Source organism: Miniopterus natalensis, chromosome 20 (genome assembly GCF_054644295.1).
Source record: "Miniopterus natalensis isolate mMinNat1 chromosome 20, mMinNat1.hap1, whole genome shotgun sequence".
Lineage (NCBI taxonomy): Eukaryota > Metazoa > Chordata > Mammalia > Chiroptera > Miniopteridae > Miniopterus > Miniopterus natalensis.
The window spans coordinates 13547489-13564879 of record NC_142100.1 but is presented as its reverse complement, the minus strand read 5'-3'; the positions used below and the strand labels follow the sequence as shown (position 1 = coordinate 13564879).

At 53.0% G+C, this 17391-nt stretch overlaps 3 protein-coding genes across 4 annotated transcripts; all 3 read right to left on the bottom strand.

The window, feature by feature from the left end:
• Positions 1-241: 241 nt before the first annotated feature.
• Positions 242-1616, bottom strand: DDT (D-dopachrome tautomerase). Its single transcript, XM_016204247.2, has 3 exons — positions 1437-1616; positions 924-1099; positions 242-503 (listed from the first exon to the last, which is right to left on the bottom strand). Exons 1-3 carry the CDS (start codon positions 1542-1544, stop codon positions 431-433), a joined length of 357 nt encoding a protein of 118 aa, XP_016059733.2. The 5' UTR covers positions 1545-1616; the 3' UTR covers positions 242-430.
• A 1115-nt stretch (positions 1617-2731) lies between these two features.
• LOC107530526 (glutathione S-transferase theta-3-like) lies at positions 2732-8986 on the bottom strand. 2 transcript variants are annotated; one of them, XM_087828596.1, is made up of 5 exons: positions 8815-8986; positions 6846-6933; positions 6136-6325; positions 4251-4427; positions 2732-3919 (listed from the first exon to the last, which is right to left on the bottom strand). In XM_087828596.1, the coding sequence occupies exons 1-5, from the start codon at positions 8924-8926 to the stop codon at positions 3725-3727; spliced, it is 762 nt and encodes a 253-aa protein (XP_087684722.1). In that variant the 5' UTR covers positions 8927-8986; the 3' UTR covers positions 2732-3724. The 2 variants fall into 2 exon arrangements, with proteins under 2 accessions (XP_087684722.1, XP_087684721.1); XM_087828595.1 differs by having other exon boundaries at positions 6136-6286.
• Positions 8987-9814: 828 nt separating this feature from the next.
• LOC107530525 (glutathione S-transferase theta-1) lies at positions 9815-16595 on the bottom strand. Its single transcript, XM_016204302.2, has 5 exons — positions 16397-16595; positions 14455-14542; positions 12754-12904; positions 11404-11580; positions 9815-11215 (listed from the first exon to the last, which is right to left on the bottom strand). Exons 1-5 carry the CDS (start codon positions 16506-16508, stop codon positions 11021-11023), a joined length of 723 nt encoding a protein of 240 aa, XP_016059788.2. The 5' UTR covers positions 16509-16595; the 3' UTR covers positions 9815-11020.
• Positions 16596-17391: the final 796 nt, after the last annotated feature.

Below are 17391 nucleotides of genomic sequence, written 5' to 3'. Positions count from 1 at the left end.
AGAGTCTGCAGGAAGGCCCAGACTGTCAGCCCCTCCCCAGGAACCTGCACATGGGCATGGAGAATAAGGCCTCCAGGCTGAGCCCTCCATCTTCCAATTTAAGCAGCCTACATACAATACATGAAACAGCAGCCCTGAAGATAGGAACCATCCCCCTCTCCCAGGTTCCCTAAGGTTCCCCACCTCATAAACCCACCCCACTGCCCAGGGTGGACCAGAATGCCTTGGACAGGTAAAGAAGTCATGTTTGAAAGATGAAGCTCTCTTCATTTATTTGGCATGAGGATGGGGAAGAAGAAGATTGTGAGGTCACAGGCATGTCTGCATGTGGGGGTGCCAGAAGCTGGTATCCACCAGGCCCTCACTCTGCCAGGAGACCCTCTGGAAGAGGTGACCAGGTCACAGATGCCCTGGATGTACTCCGTGCCAGTTACAAAAAAGTCATGACCGTCCCCTTCTTGCCAATCTGCCAGGGCTCCAGGGGGAAAAAGCGGATAATTATCCTTTAGGGGACAGAGAAAAAGATGTCATCAGCTACTTAGCCAATGCCTCATATTCTAAGACCTCTAGCCAAGCATTCCCACCATGGGCTCCCCAGCCAGCCTGCCTTAGCCCACCAGGTATGTGGCAAGCTTGCCTCACCCCATTAATGTTCTCCAACAGGGCAGTGGGCATGTCAGGGGCAGGATGGTGGCTGTACATCAGCGTGGCCCACCCAGAACTACACGCACAGCCAGAACTTCAACTCCCCTAGCACTCTAAAGGTGAACCCACCACCACCAGGGTGCCCCAGACACTAGACCTTTCCTGGGCAAGGTGAGGAGTTTAATTTTTCCCCCACCTTTAGGTGGGGCCCTGACATGGGATTACAGCCCCTGGTGGCGCAGCAGTCCCTAGAGTGTCCTCTCCCTGCCCCTACGCACCGGTCCTGGCCCAGTTGCAGCTCCTTCATGAGGAACTCAAAGAAACGGGAGCTGTGGCCGCGGTTCTCCTCCGCCGTGCCCACCACACCGATGGAGGAGACTATCAGCTGCGCGCCGGGCTCGGCCGAACCACTCACCGCCATGGGCAGGCCGGGCCGAATCGTTACGCTCACGCGCTGCGGGGGACACGAAAGTTTCACCTGAAGCCGGTGCAAGCCAGGCTCGCGCCGAGGACGCGGAAGCGCGGGATCGGAGACGCACGGGCCCCGCGGGCAGGGCCAGGGGTACGGGCCGAGGTCCCTGGAGGTCACGTCGGTGTCATGGCTGGGGAAGGCGATACTGAGCAGACGTGGGGGGTGGGACCGCGAGGTCATGGAGAGCAAGAAGCCAGAGCTTGGTGGGGGTCGCTGGGAGGAGGAGTCGGGGTCCCCGTGGGGAAGTTGGGACGTGGACGGAGCCCGATCCCCGGTCCATCAGCCTCTCCCAGCCCCGCCCTCCCCAGCCCACGCTCACGTCCTCGGGTTTGCCCAGGATGGCGGCCGTGGCTGCGCAGAGCCGCTTCTCCAGCCCCGTGGGCACGCGGCCAGCGGGCAAATTCGTGTCCAGTTCCACAAATGGCATGTCGGGCGGGAAAGGGCGCGAGCTGCAGTGGCGGAGAAAGACACTGCGGCGTCCGAGGAGTGTTCCCAGCACCCCAAACTGGAAAGCAGAGGCGGGGCGCCACGGAAACCGGGCTCCTCATTGGCTCTGCGGGCACACAGCGCCTCCCGATTGGCTGCCGAGGCCGCACCTCCTGCCGCAGCTGCACCGCCTTGGTGGGCTGGGCGCAGATTTCCGGAAGTCTATTGCCCCGCGGCCCAGAATTAACTCCGCGCCCGGCGGGACTTTGGCAGAGCCACTGCCCGGCCCACCGCGCCCAGCCCCCCCCCCCCCCCCCCCCCCCCCGCTCCAGCCACGGCGGCCGCTGTCTTCCGTCCCCTGTGGCTTTCCAGAGCCGCGGTCTTCTGCTGCCTATCTCATTTAAAAGGTCTGAACACCCCCAAATACACACATGCCTGTAAGGGCCTTCCCCAGGATGGACCCTGATAACATTACAACGTCATAGAGAATTTATAAAATTTTTGAATGCGTTGCCACCTCTTCGAAGTTGGGCAACTTCACCTTCAGTTTGAGAATCTGCACTTCTCTTGGCCAGGAGATCTGGTGACACGTGTGGGTGACACGTGGGGCTGGGCAGCGATGCTTGGATTCACTGACTCCCTGCCTTTGTGTCCTCTTGTGCCTGTAACAACTTTGCCTCACAGCGAGGAACAGTCCACAGGGGATGGGAGCCAGCCAGAATTACCAGCAATGCTTACGGTACCTTTTTTTTTTTTTTAATCCTCACCCGAGGACACGCTTTTTTAAAGAGAAACATCAAACATTGATTGGCTGCCCCCTGAACACGCCTCTACCAGGGATGGAACTCAAAACCTGGCTATGTACCCTGACCAAGAATTGAACCCTCGACCTTTCCCTGTCTCCTAGGAGGCTCCAAAGGACTAAGCCACACTGGCCAGGGCTATGGTACCTTATATTTTTATAGGCAAAACAAAAGGTGTTATTTAAAACATGGAAATCTGTTGGTGTGACTAACCACGCATGATACTATCATCAGTTTTTTCGAAGTTGTTTCAATTGCAAATGAAAATATAATTGAAACTGTGTGGGTGTATATGAACAATTTCAATTACACATCTAAAATTCTATGTGTGCATATTAAAGGAGCCTCCATGGAAAGGCAGGTGGACTGAAAGGCTGGCTGCCTGTTCATGACTCTGTCCCAATAGCAATTTATTGGATGACTCGGAGGTTCTGGGACACAAAACAGGTAGGGTGTGACAGACTTGAAGGCAAAGGGCAAGGACAGGTGGCAAGTCTGGAACCCAGAGTGGGGCATGGAGATGGCTGTGGTCGGGATTACAAGTAGACCTGGGAAAGCGAGGCCTCTGAGCACTTGCAGGCCAGAAAATAACCTGGGACTTCCCTCCCTGCAAGGAGGTTCATGCATTAGCAGGTACTCCACTATGGGAGAGAGCATCACTCCAGAGACCCAGGAGAGAGGCCATTCCCGACTCAGACATTTCTTCACAGGGTCAGCCCCCATCTGACACGTGCTCAGTCCAGGGCGGGCATGGAACCAACTTCCTGCAGGGACAGAAGAAAGCAAGCACTGGGGCTGAAGAGCCCAGAGGCATACCTGACCCAGCCTGGGGCTGGAGAGGTCAATGATGTCTCCCTGTAAAAGTGACATGGTGACAAATGCCAAAAGAAAGGAGGGGGAGAGTACTAGGGAAAGAGGTGAGGAGGGGTCCTACAAGCAGAGAAATCCTCTTGAGCCATGGCCAGGAGGCTGAGGCGGGAGCTGGGAGATGGAGGAAGGCTGGAAAATGATGGGATACTGTGTGCAACCAGAAGGGGGCAGCCTAGAGGAGTGGGGGCAAAACTCGAATGCAAAGTTCAATGACCTGACCTGTACTGTGACCTCAGGGCAGTGAGGCACCACGGAAAGTTTCAAACAGAGGAAGGACAGGGTCAAATATCTATTTACTAAAGCTCTTTCCAGAGGTCACATGAAAGTTGGAGTGGAAGGGGCAAGAGTGGAATACGGAGATAGACAGAAGAAGCGCAGGCCTGATATATGGAGGGATCTGAGGACCAGAGACTGTGCAGGATATCTTGCTCATGACCAAGGAGGGGAGCAGTTTCATCTCTTTATTTTGACAACCGTCTCCATCATCGGCTGCAAGCCCTGTCCCTTCTCACTGCAACAAAACCTGCACCAAGGGCTTCAGCTTCTCTTTCACAGCAGTGTCTGCTGGAGGCAGGTCCTTGGCCTTCATGACAACTTCGTGAGCCTCCTGGAAGAGGTCCTCCCCCACCGCCGCCTCCACACGCTGGCGCCAGGCAGCCAGCTTGGGTCGGCTTTTGAAGATATAGCAGCCAGCGCTGACGGGCTATGGGAAGAAAGAGCCTGGTGGAGGGGGCTGGGCGTGGCCAAGGACAAGATGGCATAACCTGGTTTAGAGATCCACCAGGTGGATTTTCCCTCCTCCACCCCATATATGATAGGCTGGGGGTCTCTCCTAGGAGACACTGAAAAGCTCCTCAATATCCCTGCAGGGTGGGGTTTTAAAGTCCCATTTTACAGATGAGGACACTGAGGCACAGAGAAGGAAGTGACTCACCCAGGGTCCCACAGCCAGAAAGGGCAACATGAATTAGTACATTGGCTCTCTCCCAGGACAACCCACTCCCCAGTGGGCCATGCCACCACATGGCACTCACATGCATCAGCTCTGTGATGGCCATCAAGTCAGCCACTGAGATGTGGGGCCCAGCAAGGAAGTCTTTATCCTTTAGGAATTTGTCCTCAAGCAGCTGCAGGCACCTGTCCAACTCGGCCAGAGTAGATGCCAACGTCTCAGGGGGCACCCGTTCACCCAGGAACACTGGTATCATCATCTGGTGGGTGGGCAGGGAGGAGAGGGCTGAGGTTCTGACCAAAGCCCAGCCTGGTTTCTCCTGGCTCCCGCCCACCCCTTTCCACCCATAGCCACCACCTGCCCAGGCCTCATCTCATACTCAGACAGGGACAACCTCCACTTCTCCCTCACACAGAGCAGCTAGGGAGATCCTTCTGCAAGCTCAGTCTGCTCATATATTTTCCCTGCATAAAGCCTTCCATGGCTCCCACTGCCCTCACCACAAAGGCCACATCACCAAGCCCTCACCAGTGCAGCCGCCATCCTCACCCCCACTCTCCACCTCCTACCCCACCCAGACTTCTCAAATGGGAATGTACCTGTGACTCCCTCTGCGATATGGTTCAAGTGTACATTCCTAATCAGTATGCTCGGGTGAGGCCTGAGACTCTGCATTTCCAACGAGCTCCCAGATGCTGCTGATGCTCCTGGTCTGTGGGCTACACTTTTGAGGAGCAAAGGTCTACACTCATGCTACTTGACTTCTCTCCATTCTGCACTCAAATGAACCAGGCTCTGCCCCCACCAGCTTGAAGGGGCTCCTCTCTCAGCGCCTAGAAGCTGAGACACTTTTAAGGCAATGGAAAGCTACTTTTTGCCAAATGGCCCTTTGGAACAGTGGCACCCTATCCGCAGCAGAGTATAAGCATGCCTGTCTCATATTGCCTCACATAGAGCACCCACTGTGTACTAAATAATTATTCGGAGTACACATTTAAAAAACACACATTTGACAAGTAAAAATGGTATGTATGTACTGTTTTAATATGCATTTGCTTGAGTTTTACAGAAGTTAAATATGTATTCATCCACTAATTGACCATTTCTCTCTGTCCTGCCATTAAATTCCTGCTGGCTTCCTTTACCCATTTTTCTCCTGTGTCTTTGTCTGGTGGATTTCTAGGAGCATCTGTCTTATATATTAAGAATGTTGCTTCTTTCTAATGTATCTTTGCCAAGATCTTTCCCAGTTTTTTGCTTGTTTTATTTTTATATTTTTTTAAAAAATATCTTCATTGATTTCAGAGAGAGGAAGGGAGAGGGATAGAGAGAGATAGAAACATCAATGATGAGAGAGTCGGCTGCCTCCTGCACGCCCCGGACCAGGGAATGAGCCCAAAACCCAGGCATGTGCCCTAACTGGAAATCGAACCACAATCTCCTGGATCCTAGATCAATGCTCAACTGTTGAGCCACGGGCAGTTTTTTGCTTGTTTTAAAATTATTCATCCTTTTTGTCCTTACACAAAATTTCATTGTATGTGCAAAATTAGACTTTAAGTCTTCCACTGTTTTCAGGCTTAGAAATCCTTGCAGTCCCAGAAACCAGGTCAACTTTATTGAAATGTTTCCTCGTTTCTTCCTAGTTTGACGTTTCCACTTAACACCTCTCTCTCTCTGGAAAGTGTGTATGTAGCAAAGTGAGGATTTAATCTTTTTTTCTCCCCCAAAAGGCAATATTCCCAGGCAGCCTGGAGTGTGCAAAGGGGCATAGGATTAATTTCCAGCAGCTCAGGAATTAAGGCACATTGGCTCTGCCTCAATTTCCCCTCTGAGAAACAAGTTGGTTGGAATCTCTGGCATTCTAGAATTTGGTATTCTAAGGTCTCAGGTCTGAACAGAACTTTTTAAACAGAAAGCATGTCACCTGAGGATCCTGGAAGGGGTCCCTGACTCCCAGGGCTCACCTTCTGCCACATGGCCCGGGTGCAGCTACTTCGCAGAGCCGTGTGCTGCCATGCCAAGTACTCATCCACACGAGCGCGGGCCTGCAGGTCCTGGGGGTACCAGTGGTCGGGAGTCTCATACTTTCGGCAAAGATACAGCAGGATGGCCACACTGGGAAGCACGGCAGGGGGGAGGGAGATATCCCAGTCGCTTTTCAGCTATTCCACAGAGGCCAGGTGCTGGGTGGGGCAGGCCCCTGCTCCTAGCATGTGTTTTCCCATGTGGGTGGCACATTTCACTATCTCCATGGTGCAGAGTAGGAATGTGAGGCATAGAGAAGTTAGGTGACTTCCCAGGGTCACAAAGCTCTACACTGAGTTATCCTATCATATGAACTAAGGGCACAAAGTAAAAAACAAATGTTACAGGATTTCAGAAGGGAGGGTGTGTGCTCAGAGAAAGCTTCCACAAAAATGAGCACCCAGCATGGGTCCTGAAGGATAAGAGCAACTCCAGTACCACTCCTCAACATATCCAAAGCATGAACACAACAGGAACAATGCCAAATGCCCCCCCAGCCCTGGCACCTCTACCCACTTCAAGCCACTCTCCACCCTGGGGCTGGCACAGTTGTTCAGGGCACATAAGCCATGATCCAAGCCATCAACAGTGGACGCACAGATGGCTGACTGGCCCCACATGGCCATGCAGCAGTTTAGGGACTCATTACCTCTCAGCCAAGGTGAAGTCCCCATCCTTCAAGGCTGGCACCTTCCTCAGGGGGTTCACCTGGGCAAAGGCATCACTGTGGTGCTGACCTGTGGGAGAGACCTGTGAGGCAGTGGGGAGAACCCTGAGCCCTCCAAGGTCTCTGCCCATCCCCAATCAGCATCCAGGACCTTTCTGAGGTCCCTATCCAGCTGGGGCACCAGAGAAGAGGCGGCCACTCTACTGGTCACCAAATCACAGACCCTGACCCTACCAGAGGGCCACCATTCCTGTGTCCATTTCCTTGGACCTGGGCCAAGCAGTATCTTGACTTTAGGCCTGGGAGGAAGAGATGATTTCCTAAGGCTATAACGCACATACATACAGCAAGCCAATTCCATCCATGTCAGACACTACAGCTTGCCCCCTGCACTCTATCTTCCTACACAGGTTGAGTGAACTGTCCATACCCCATAGCTCCAGCCATACCTGTTTCCAGCCCTCAGTCCATCCTTGGTCTCACCATTCAGTCACCCAGCCTCCAGCAGCTCAGCTCCTTTCTTTTCTGTACCAAATCCTCAAGGCTCCTTCACCAATGGGGGTCCCCAGGTCTGACTCAATTCTGCATACTTCCCCAGCCCCAGCCAGTATTGAAGTATACCAGTTAATGAGGGGGGAATCAGAGGGCCTCAGTAGAACTAGGCTCCAGCCTGCCCATAGGCCCCACTGTGGGCCTCTTTGCCCTTCTACTGGGTGGACAGAATCACCCCTACCCAGTTTCCCTCCAGAAACTGCCTGTGTGCCCAGTCCCCTTCCAGGGAGTGCTGGAAAGGCAGCGCAAGGTGGCAGTGTAGCAGCTGGTGGTCCAGGCTGGGGGCACCAAAGACAGAAGGTGCGCAGGCTCAGCCAAGCAGGGACCTCCCTACTGGCCTGTTCAAGGGGCTCTGGATCTGGAGTTTGCCCAATTGTCCAGTTACAGCCCTGCCTCCTCCACCAGATTCTGTAAATGTGGAGGGTACCTAAGCAGGGACAGGTAGGAGTAAAGAAGAGACCAGATCCAGATAGAACAACCTTCTCTTCCCAGCAGATGCAGAAACTCGGAGATGGGGAGTACTCCTACTTGTAAATGAGGAGACAGTTTGATTTCTCCAAGTCCCGGTGTAGAGGTATTGGGGCACTCACTCCACTTTCCCACCCCCAACCCCACCCCCAAACCTGCCCTGCTCCCTTTGATAGGGGCACTTATAATTTCCAAAGATTGAGCACTTGAATTAATCTGAAATGTAATTATATTACTTATAAAATTGTAGAACACATATACTTAAGTAAGCAGGTATTTAAGTTTTTTTTCCTTAGGCTTCTTTCTCCTAGGCCTTTGCACCCTACACTCCCCCTTGATCCTAGACTGAAGCAATTAAAGAGGTGGCACAGCTGTGAACGATGGGTTAAGATATCACCTTATCAAGACAGACATCTTATCGAGCCCGGCCAGGCATGGCTCAACCGTTGAGCACCGACCTAGGATCCAGGAGATCGAGGTTCGATTCTGGGTCAGGGCACAATTGAGCCCGGGCTGCAGGCTCAATTCCCAATGACTCTCTCATCATTGATGTTTCTGCTTGTCTCTCTCTCCCTCTGCTTTCCTCTCTCTGAAATCATTAAAGATATTAAAAAAAAAAAAAAAAAAAAAAGTGGGATCGAGCCTGCAAAGGAGGTAGTGCCTTTTACCAGAATGGAACCCGAGAGTCTTCAGTCCCCAGGCGGATGCATGTCCTGCTCCCTCTTAACCTATATTTTAAAGAATGTTTAGTTTTCACTCGGCAAAGGTCGAGGCTATTTAAAAATACACAACTGATAACTGATGCTACGTTTCTGCGCCGGGGAGTCCCGTCCGTCAGTCTGCACACGCAGCCCCGCTGAGCCGCGGCGCGGGCGGGCGGGGTCTGTCTGCCCGCCGCCCGCCCAGACCCCCAGGCCGGCCGCCCCCCCACCTTTGCTCAGCTCCACGGTGCGCAGCTCGAAGGGGATGCCGTTCTTCTTGGCGAAGATGTAGACGGCGCGGCAGGGCTGCGACATCAGGTCCAGGTAGAGCTCCAGGACCATGGCGGCAGGCAGGCCCAAGATGAGGAGGCCGACCCCGGGGACGGGACCGGGAACGGGAACGGGAACAGGAACGACGGGCAGGAACCGCCAGACCACTCGAGCCTCCCGAGGCTCGCAGCCCCGCGCCCGAGCCGTCACGCCCTCCGCGCCTATTGGACAGCTCCGGGGAACTTTGGACCAATCAGCTGCGCCCAGATCTCTCTCCTGCCAGCTCCCGGGATCTGCGCCGCGAGTCTCTTTCTTGGTGGGAGGCCCGGGGAGACTTAGACTCGGAGCTGGGGTCTTGCGGCCTTCTCTGGACCTCGATGTCTACCTCTGTCAAATGGGACTGGGGTAATGGTAGTGGGAAACGGGGCGCCAAGGACGGCCCAGCCCCGATCCTCCCAGGGAGGAGGCTGAGGGTGGAAGGAAATCCGAGACACTAGGGAGGAGCAGAAGGAGGGGCATCAATCTCCCCGAGGCCCTGTGCGCAGTGCCAAGGGCGGAGGCTGGGAAGGGTGTCTGGACTTGCTCTCTGCAGAGGCCTAACCCACATTCCAAGAAAGATTTAGCCGGTCCTTCCGAACCCCTGGAGTGTATTCATTACACTCCAGTTAATCCCTCCCAGGGAGCAGAAGCCCTGTGGAGCTCATCTAAAGGTTTGCAGGGGGGCCTAGAACTTCCCACTTGTTCAGCAGGACCAAGTCCCTCCAACAGGCCCTGGAGCTCCTCGGGCATGTGGCTATAATGCCCTATTCTCTAAGAGAGCCTCCTGGGTTAAGAAGACTGCCCCCAAGCAAAAGATAAAGAGAAAGCCACTTGGCAAGAGGATCAGTTACTGGAAATTTTGAGAATATCTTGGCTTCCTTGGTCCCCCGTGTTCCCCATTCCCCAGTTAAGGAAGCCCTATCCCCCCAGGAAAGTGCCTTCCTAGTCTAGTGCTGCAGCCCTCTCCAGGCTGGAAGGAACATGTTCTCCAGCCCCATTCAGTGGTCTGCCTTCCTCCACAAGTCACCTTTGACTGGATTACTGCAATATCCAATCTCCCTGCTTCCTCCCTGGCAACCCTCCAGTTCAACCAGCAGTCAGAATATTCTAAAATACAATTTAAGCACACCATTCCTGTTCATGGTTTACAGATCCTATGTGTGGCACTTAAGGCTCTGAGTGACCATTAACAGTGAAATGCTTGGTCTCTCTTTGACTCCATCTTGTTTAAACCTGCTTTGTTCCCTTGCCCTTCAGGCTAATAGTTTCTGCTGTCTTGCATATAGACATGCTAATCATTAGAGGAATTCTGCTTGAGGTTGAGTTTTACAAAGACAGCCCCTCCCATTTCCCCTTTTCTTGACATAAAAGCAGCCCGAAATATGTACTTTGGTAAGATGGACTTAAAGAACCACTAAGTCTCCCACCTTCTCAGTTGGCACCTTTCCTTACTCCGAACACTAACCAATTTTGAACTTTGGCCTTTTGAAGCATTAGGCACTTGAACTTTAGACAGGTAGCCACCAGGAGGGCTGCTGTTAGGATTTTCCCCTTCCCTGACCAATTCTTCAGGACAAATGCAGGACTCATGACTTAGAGTATTTGGTGCCAAAGGGCAATGTCCTGGGAGGCCGGCCCAGCCAACTGATCTACCACCATGCCTCCAGCCAACACACGGGGGATGCCTGCTGATCCCTATGCTTTCTGATAAATTACTTTCTTGAAGAATTAGAAGGCTAGAGGGCTGTTATTAATTTCACACTTGGCAACCAGCAGGGAGAAGCTGACCCACAGGGCCTAGGAAGGGGGGGTTGTCTTTTGGATAGAGACCAAGACCAGGGCCAGGGCAGAAGAAAGGTCAGATAAATCACACAACAGAGTTAGAAGTAGAGGCTCAGGCTAAGCCTATGTTTACTTACCAAACTGAAAACAAAATGTAGTGATTAAAGGACACAAGGTCTGAGTGTGCTATTCTCATCTAATGGTTTTCAAGCAGCAGTGGAAGATGGGGTGGGAGTAGGGACCTGGCCTCAGAAGCAATGGGACTCAGGCAAGTCACTCCTGCTTTCTAGGTCTGCCTCCCATGGGTGAACTGCCAAGGGCAGAGCAGGACTGAGGCTTCCTGGCTCATTGGATCATGGCTAGCACCCTAGGCATCAGCTTCTGCTTTAAGACAGGGTCTGGAAGTGGAAAGTTCTTGGCCTTCAAGATGACCTCATGGGCCTCCTGGAAGAGGACTGACCCCACTGCTGCCTCCACGCGCTGGCGCCATGCAGCCAGCTTGGGTCGGCCTTCAAAGATTTGGCAGCCAGCACCCACGGGCTGTAGGGAGATGGGATAGGACAGGGGTGGATGGGTGAGGTCAAGCAACATCTGCCTAGGGTGGGAAGCACACAGCTTCAGAAGAGGTAACCACAAACAAGCACAGTCCCATGGCCAGGTTGGGGTGGCATGAGGAGGACTTCAGCAACCCACCCTGCCTTTGGGCCCACACTGCCCACAACACTCACATGCATCAGCTCCGTGATGGCTACTAGGTCAGCCAGGGAAATGTGGGGCCCTGCGAGAAAGGCCTTGTTCTGGAGGAACTTGTCTTCAAGTATCTGCAGGGTCACATCCAACTCTGCCAGTGTGGCCGCCAGCGTCTTGGGAGATACCGGCTCACCCAGGAAATCAGGAAACATTGTCTGGTGGATGGACAGGCAAAATGGGGGGTTAGGTCCAGCTCAGCCTTGGGAGCAGGGCAAGCATCCCCTACCCCCAGCCTTGGAACTGCTTCCTGGTTCCATACCCCTTTCTTCCATGTCCTGGGAGGGCCTGCGGGGAAATTCCCAAAGGATCCCTCTTTCCTGAAGTATTCCTGCTTCCATGAGCTCTGATTGGCTGAACCTCGGAGGCTTCTGAAGGGCTCAAACCCCTTTAAGAATGACTCAAAGGGAACCTGAACGTTGGTGGAAGGGAGGGGGCTGACTTAGGAACTATCTATTTTATAACCTCCTAATATAAAATCAGTCCCTCAGTATAAGTAATTAGGAGGATGGGTTTTTAAGGTCTCCATTCTATCACTTATAAACTGCATGACCTAGAGCAAAATACACAATCCTCTGAGACTTAATTTCCTCATCTATGATATAGAAATAACACTATATGACTTACATTGTATATAAAAAAGTGAGGTCCAGCCTGGCCAGTGTGGCTCAGTGATTGAGTGTCAATCCATGCACCAAGAGGTTGCTGGTTCAATTCCCCATTAGGGCACATGCCCCATTGTGGGCTCCATCTCTGGTAGGGGCCGTGCAGGAGGCAGCTGATCCATGTTTCCCTCTCATCAATGTTTCTCTCTCTCTCTCAAAAAAAAAAAAAAAATCAATAAAAACATATTTTTTTAAAAAAGTGAGGCCCAGAAAGAGACAGTCAGTTTCCAGAGATGGCAGAGCCAAGAAGGTTGGTTCAAGCATAGAATCAACATCTTCTGACCCAGTGAGCTACCAGGGAATAAGGAGACTAGCCAGGGGAGAAAGGTATCCAGGATTTAGGGAGGAGGGCGTTTTAGGGCAAAGCCATCAAAAGCCTCAGGCTTGACAGCTCTCAGGGGGGACAGTGTGGATAGGGAGCTCAGGAGGGGGGCTTCATGCTGAGTTTCATTCTGAGAGCAGTAAAGTTGCTCGGGGGAGCCTGGGATTCAATACAGGTTAAGGGAACTAGGACTATCCTCAGACCCTGGCTCAAGGCTTCAGTTCTCACCCCCATATAACATGGTAGGATCATAGGTCAACACTCTACCACTGAGCCACACCAGCCAGGCAGTACCTGAGCCTTTCTGAGGCAATGTCCTCACTGCCCCACTCTGAGGGCCTCACCTTATGCCACAGGGTCCGGAGGCAGTTTCTCCGCAGGGTCGTGTGCTGCCATGCCAGATACTCATCCACACGGGCACGAGCCTGCAGGTCCTGAGGGTACCAGTGGTCTGGGACCTTATACTTGCGTGTCAGGTAGAGCAGGATGGCCACACTGCAGGGGAGGGGAGAACATGAGGGCGTTGAAAGGGCATTGTGCTAGAGGCTTTATACAGAGTCCCTTCTTTAATCTTCCTGACAACATGTCAAGGTATTTGCCTTGTTTTCCAGACAAGGAAGCCAGGCTTAGAACAGTGAAAAGACTTGCCCCAGGCACACAACTTTTGGTGGCAGCAGAGCTGACAGTCCTTCTGAGGTTAACACCCAGGCAAAATCCCACAGCAGAGTGTTCTGCCATGTGCTCAGAGACAGTTTCAGATGAAAGGGCCAGAGAGAGCTTCCTGGAGGAGATGGCATCAAAGCTGAGCCTTAAAGAAACTCGATTCTCTCCAGTCCGCATCTACTATCCTTATCTGGCATTCAGACCAGCCTCATAGGGCCTGATTATTCACAAGGCTTTCCTATCATCCATTTTGTTCTTTGTCACCCCTTTGTGCTCTTGTAGGAAACACTGGGGCTGCTGCAGGATCATGGAAGAGCAGAACAGACCAGGAGCTCTCTTCCTTCTCTGGGTTATCGGGGCTGTCATGGCACTGAGACAGGGATGTACTGGGAAGGGCAGAGAGGATGTGTGAATTTGGGGCTACAGGAAGGCTTTCAGGAACTTGGGGTACTCCAAGAGCTGGGCACCTTAGCCAAAATAGCAGAAAACCTCTGTATCTGCCACTGACCCATCTTCCTATTAGGAAGGAATCCTGCCCCCACACCCCAGCTTAACAACTCACCTCTCTGTGCAAGATACTCTGGAGCAACTTTTGCTCCCAGCTAATTGTTCATGCAGCCTCTGAGGAGGGTGGCAGGTCCCCAGGAGCCACAGATCTCCCGAGGAGAAGAGAAGAGACAGAGACATACTAATATTGCATGACGCCCGTGGCAGATACCCATGGGTGCTCAACACCAGGCAACGCAAGGTCTCAGGACAGGAGAGGCAACAGGAAGGAAAAATGGCACTGGCAGAAGGTCTGAAGAATTTTTTGAGGTTGCATCTGCCTCTATATTCCAGACATGAGTTCTAAAGCTCCTTCTTGTGGGAGGGGTGGCGTAGGTGGCAAAAGGGGCAGAACCAGGAAAATGTTTGGCCTTCCCTAAAGAGGTTTCCACTTCTTGGGATCTGTTGTGATGTAAAACGTCCACACTCTGGGAGTCCTCCCATAGTTGAGGCCCACCCAGGGAAGCTGCACCTGGGAGATGAAGCCACTGGGCAGACCAGACACCCCTGGGCCATCTCAATGCAAGTTTGGCCAGAGGGACTGCCTGTATGGGGGGTGATGCTACTAACCCCTGCCCTGCAGCCCTGCTCTGGGATACTCTTCCCAACAATCACAAGACTGGTACAAAAGTAAAACACATGCTTGCTTTTCCAACCATCTCTGTGGCTGGTCCAGCAAACAGGTGGGGGCCTGGGGGCCAGCCCTGGCTCTGTGGGATGACAGGCAAAGGGAGCCTTTACATCTGAGGACTTTAATTTTTTGTGTGTGTCTATAAAATAGAGGGTTAGGACAAGATCTGGTAGAAGGTCTGGTAGAAGCCAACAGCTCCAGTTACCTCTCTGTCAAGGTAAAGTCCCCATCCTTCAGGGTAGGGACCTTCTTCAAGGGGTTCACCTGGGCAAAGGCATCGCTGAGGTGCTGGCCTGCAAAGAGCACATCATTGTGAGTGGTAAGAGGAAGACGCTGAGCCCTGTATGGCCTGTGCCCAGTCCCTGCAATGCCCAGGTCCCAATTTCATGGCTCTTTGCTGGCCCCCAACTGCTTTCCTGTATGGCATAGGTTGGTAGGGGCCACTATGGGAAAAGTAGGAAGATGCTCTGCCAGGTGGATGGAGCAAAATAAGCCTGGACACCTCTTGGCAAGTCCCAGGGGGCATAACCTCCCCCCACAGCACACCCCTCCGCAACACAGCTCAAGGTACAGGGCATGATGCTATATCCAGGCCTTCATATACACCCTACCCATCTCCTTTGCATCATCAGCAACTTCATGAGCTCATATTTGGGGTGTCCCAAGATTCAGGTGCAGGGTGGCTGAGCTGTGACTTCCTACAGTGCCCTAAGTAAAGCCACCAAACACAGAGAAGTGGCCTTTTCCTGATATTGATTTAACTGCAACCAACTTCTACAGGCCCTTCTGTGTCCTCTTGCTCACCTTGCCCTAGGCACCGGGGACACTGAGCTGGTCCTGCCTTTAGGCTGTGCTGGAGCTTGAGCAGTAACATTCTGGTCCTACCCACAGTCCCCAAAAGTTTCAGCCCAGTGTCCCATCCCTCACTCCCCACAGGATCCTAGCCTCCGCTTGAGTTTATGTGAGAGGTTTCTGCTCCTACAGATGCACCCAGAGAGAAGCTTCTGAATGGCACGTAAGTCTCATCCCTGCCTGCTCAACAGCCTTCAGTGGCTCCCCCACACCCCAGGGTTGGGGAAAGCTTCTGAAAGCCAAACACAATTGCCTTAACCCTCCAGCCTAAACCACACCCACCACCCTCCCTTTTCCCTCCCTTTGAGTTGTTCCTTCACTAAGGATACCCTCCCTCCTCTCCTGGTGAAACACATCTCTGTCTGCACCCTGCCTCTGTTTGACAACCTGGCTGGGGCATCCCTTTGTCTTCATGCCCTCTCTCCTGCCCCACACTCTGCAGAGTTTACCCCTAGGCAGGACATGTGGCAGACAGTCCACAGAGGAGGCTGGGAAGAGATGATGAATCAGACAGAAAGTCAGGCCATCGCAAAGGTGAAAAGGCATGGTGGAGAAGTGTGGGGTGGAAGGCTCAGCCAAGAATCATCCTACTTTTCCCCCAAGCAATACGTGGATTCTACACCCAAATGCCAGGACTTGGTGTGCCAGTTGTGTCTTGGGGCCTTGGAGGCCTGCCAGAGAAACAAATCCTCCTACTCAGGGTTCACCGAGTCTCCCAAATGCCCCTGCCATTCCCAGTATACCCCATGGAGTGACCCCTCCCCGTCAGGAATAAGAGAAACACAGGGCAAGATGAATAAAGGCAAAGCTTGAGGAGGAGGAGGAAGGGATAGGAGGAGACTCCAGTGCACACTGGGCCAGTGCAGACAGCAGGGCTGGAAAGTGGGTGCAGTGCCTGCTGTTGCAAAGTTTCAGCAGTTGGAGACCACAGAGGGGGGACTGGACTCTGTCCCCGTCTCTAACTTGGCCGCCTTAACGCCTCTCCTCCTGTCCTTATCTCTTTTCCAAAGGTCCCAGGGGCACCCCTTTCTTGGCCAGCTCTCTCCATCTTTCCTCATGCCCCCGCCTCCCGCTCCCCGCCCCCCTTTATTTGGCCTCAGCTGAGCCCTGGCCTCTGTTCTGTGGGCCCAAGCGGAGTTTGGGGGATTACAAGAATCCCAGGCCTTCCCGGTGGCTCGCCTTTTTTCCGAGATCGCCCCAGGAAGGAGGTGGCGCAGGGAGGGGTCCCCCTAAGCGATGTCTGGCCTCCAGGGTCCTCCCCGACCTCTCCGGGGCCGAAACCCCGCCCGGCCCACCTTTGAGCAGCTCCACGGTGCGCAGCTCGAAGGGGATGCCGTTCTTCTTGGCGAAGATGTAGACGGCGCGGCAGGGCTGCGACAGCAGGTCCAGGTAGAGCTCCAGGCCCATGGCGGGGTCGGGGCACCAAACTCGCGACCCAAGGGGCACAGCAAACCGAACTCTGAGACGTGGAACAAGATTTGGCAACGTGGCCACGCCCCCTGGAGGCCGCTCCCCATTGGGCCGCTCCCGGCGCCTGGACACTTTGGTCCAATGGCTGGTGCCACTGGGGCGTGTGAGAGGGGCTGCGGCCAGGGGCTCAGGGCCCAGCCAGAGGGGTAGTGATGGGGTGGTCACCCCTCCAAGTGTCGCGCTAAGGGCTTCCGGTCCCAGTCTTTTGTGACAGGTTCACTGAATTTAGAATAATGGCTTCAAGTTTCATCTATTGGCATGAATGAGAATTTCCTATCATCCCCATTTCACAGATGAGGAAATTAAGGCACAGGAGTGAATACAAACCCAGAAAGTTTTCGGATATCCTGTTGTTTTTTTTCCTTTGGATATACACCAGAAGTGGGATTGCTGTATTTCTTCTTATCATTTTAATGATGGAGAAACGGAGCCCAGAGAAGGAAAACAACAAACCCAGGGAATGTGACGCCTGTGCTGACAAAAGCAGGAAGACCAAGGCTGTCAAATTCCAGGGTGTGCAACTGGAGTGAAATGAGCTGTCACGAAATGCTGACCATGAACCCCAAGGCTTTGACACTTGCTAGCACCAGGATCTATGGAGTGTGGGGCTAAGAGCATAGAGTCTGGAGCCAGACTTTCTGGTTTATTCCATTGTGTTCAGAGAACATACACTGCTATGATTTTGATTTGTTTAAACTTAGATTTTATGGCTGAGCATATGGTCTATCATGGAGAATATTCCACATGCACTTGAAAAGAATGTTTATTCTGCTGTTCTTGAGTGTCCTGTGTGTATATATAGTAGATTCGATTGATTTAT

Coding starts and splice junctions, on each gene's coding strand:
- DDT (XM_016204247.2), bottom strand. CDS start 1,544: ATGCCATTTGTGGAACTGGACACGAATTTGCCCGCTGGCCGCGTGCCC. Junction 1,100..1,436: donor TCCTGGGCAAACCCGAGGAC/GTGAGCGTGGGC, acceptor TGTCCCCCGCAG/CGCGTGAGCGTAACGATTCG. Junction 504..923: donor CTGCAACTGGGCCAGGACCG/GTGCGTAGGGGC, acceptor TGTCCCCTAAAG/GATAATTATCCGCTTTTTCC.
- LOC107530526 (XM_087828596.1), bottom strand. CDS start 8,926: ATGGTCCTGGAGCTCTACCTGGACCTGATGTCGCAGCCCTGCCGCGCC. Junction 6,326..6,845: donor GACTTCACCTTGGCTGAGAG/GTAATGAGTCCC, acceptor ATAGCTGAAAAG/CGACTGGGATATCTCCCTCC. Junction 4,428..6,135: donor CCCGGGCCATGTGGCAGAAG/GTGAGCCCTGGG, acceptor CCCACCCACCAG/ATGATGATACCAGTGTTCCT.
- LOC107530525 (XM_016204302.2), bottom strand. CDS start 16,508: ATGGGCCTGGAGCTCTACCTGGACCTGCTGTCGCAGCCCTGCCGCGCC. Junction 14,543..16,396: donor CACCGTGGAGCTGCTCAAAG/GTGGGCCGGGCG, acceptor TGCTCTTTGCAG/GCCAGCACCTCAGCGATGCC. Junction 12,905..14,454: donor GACTTTACCTTGACAGAGAG/GTAACTGGAGCT, acceptor CCTCCCCTGCAG/TGTGGCCATCCTGCTCTACC.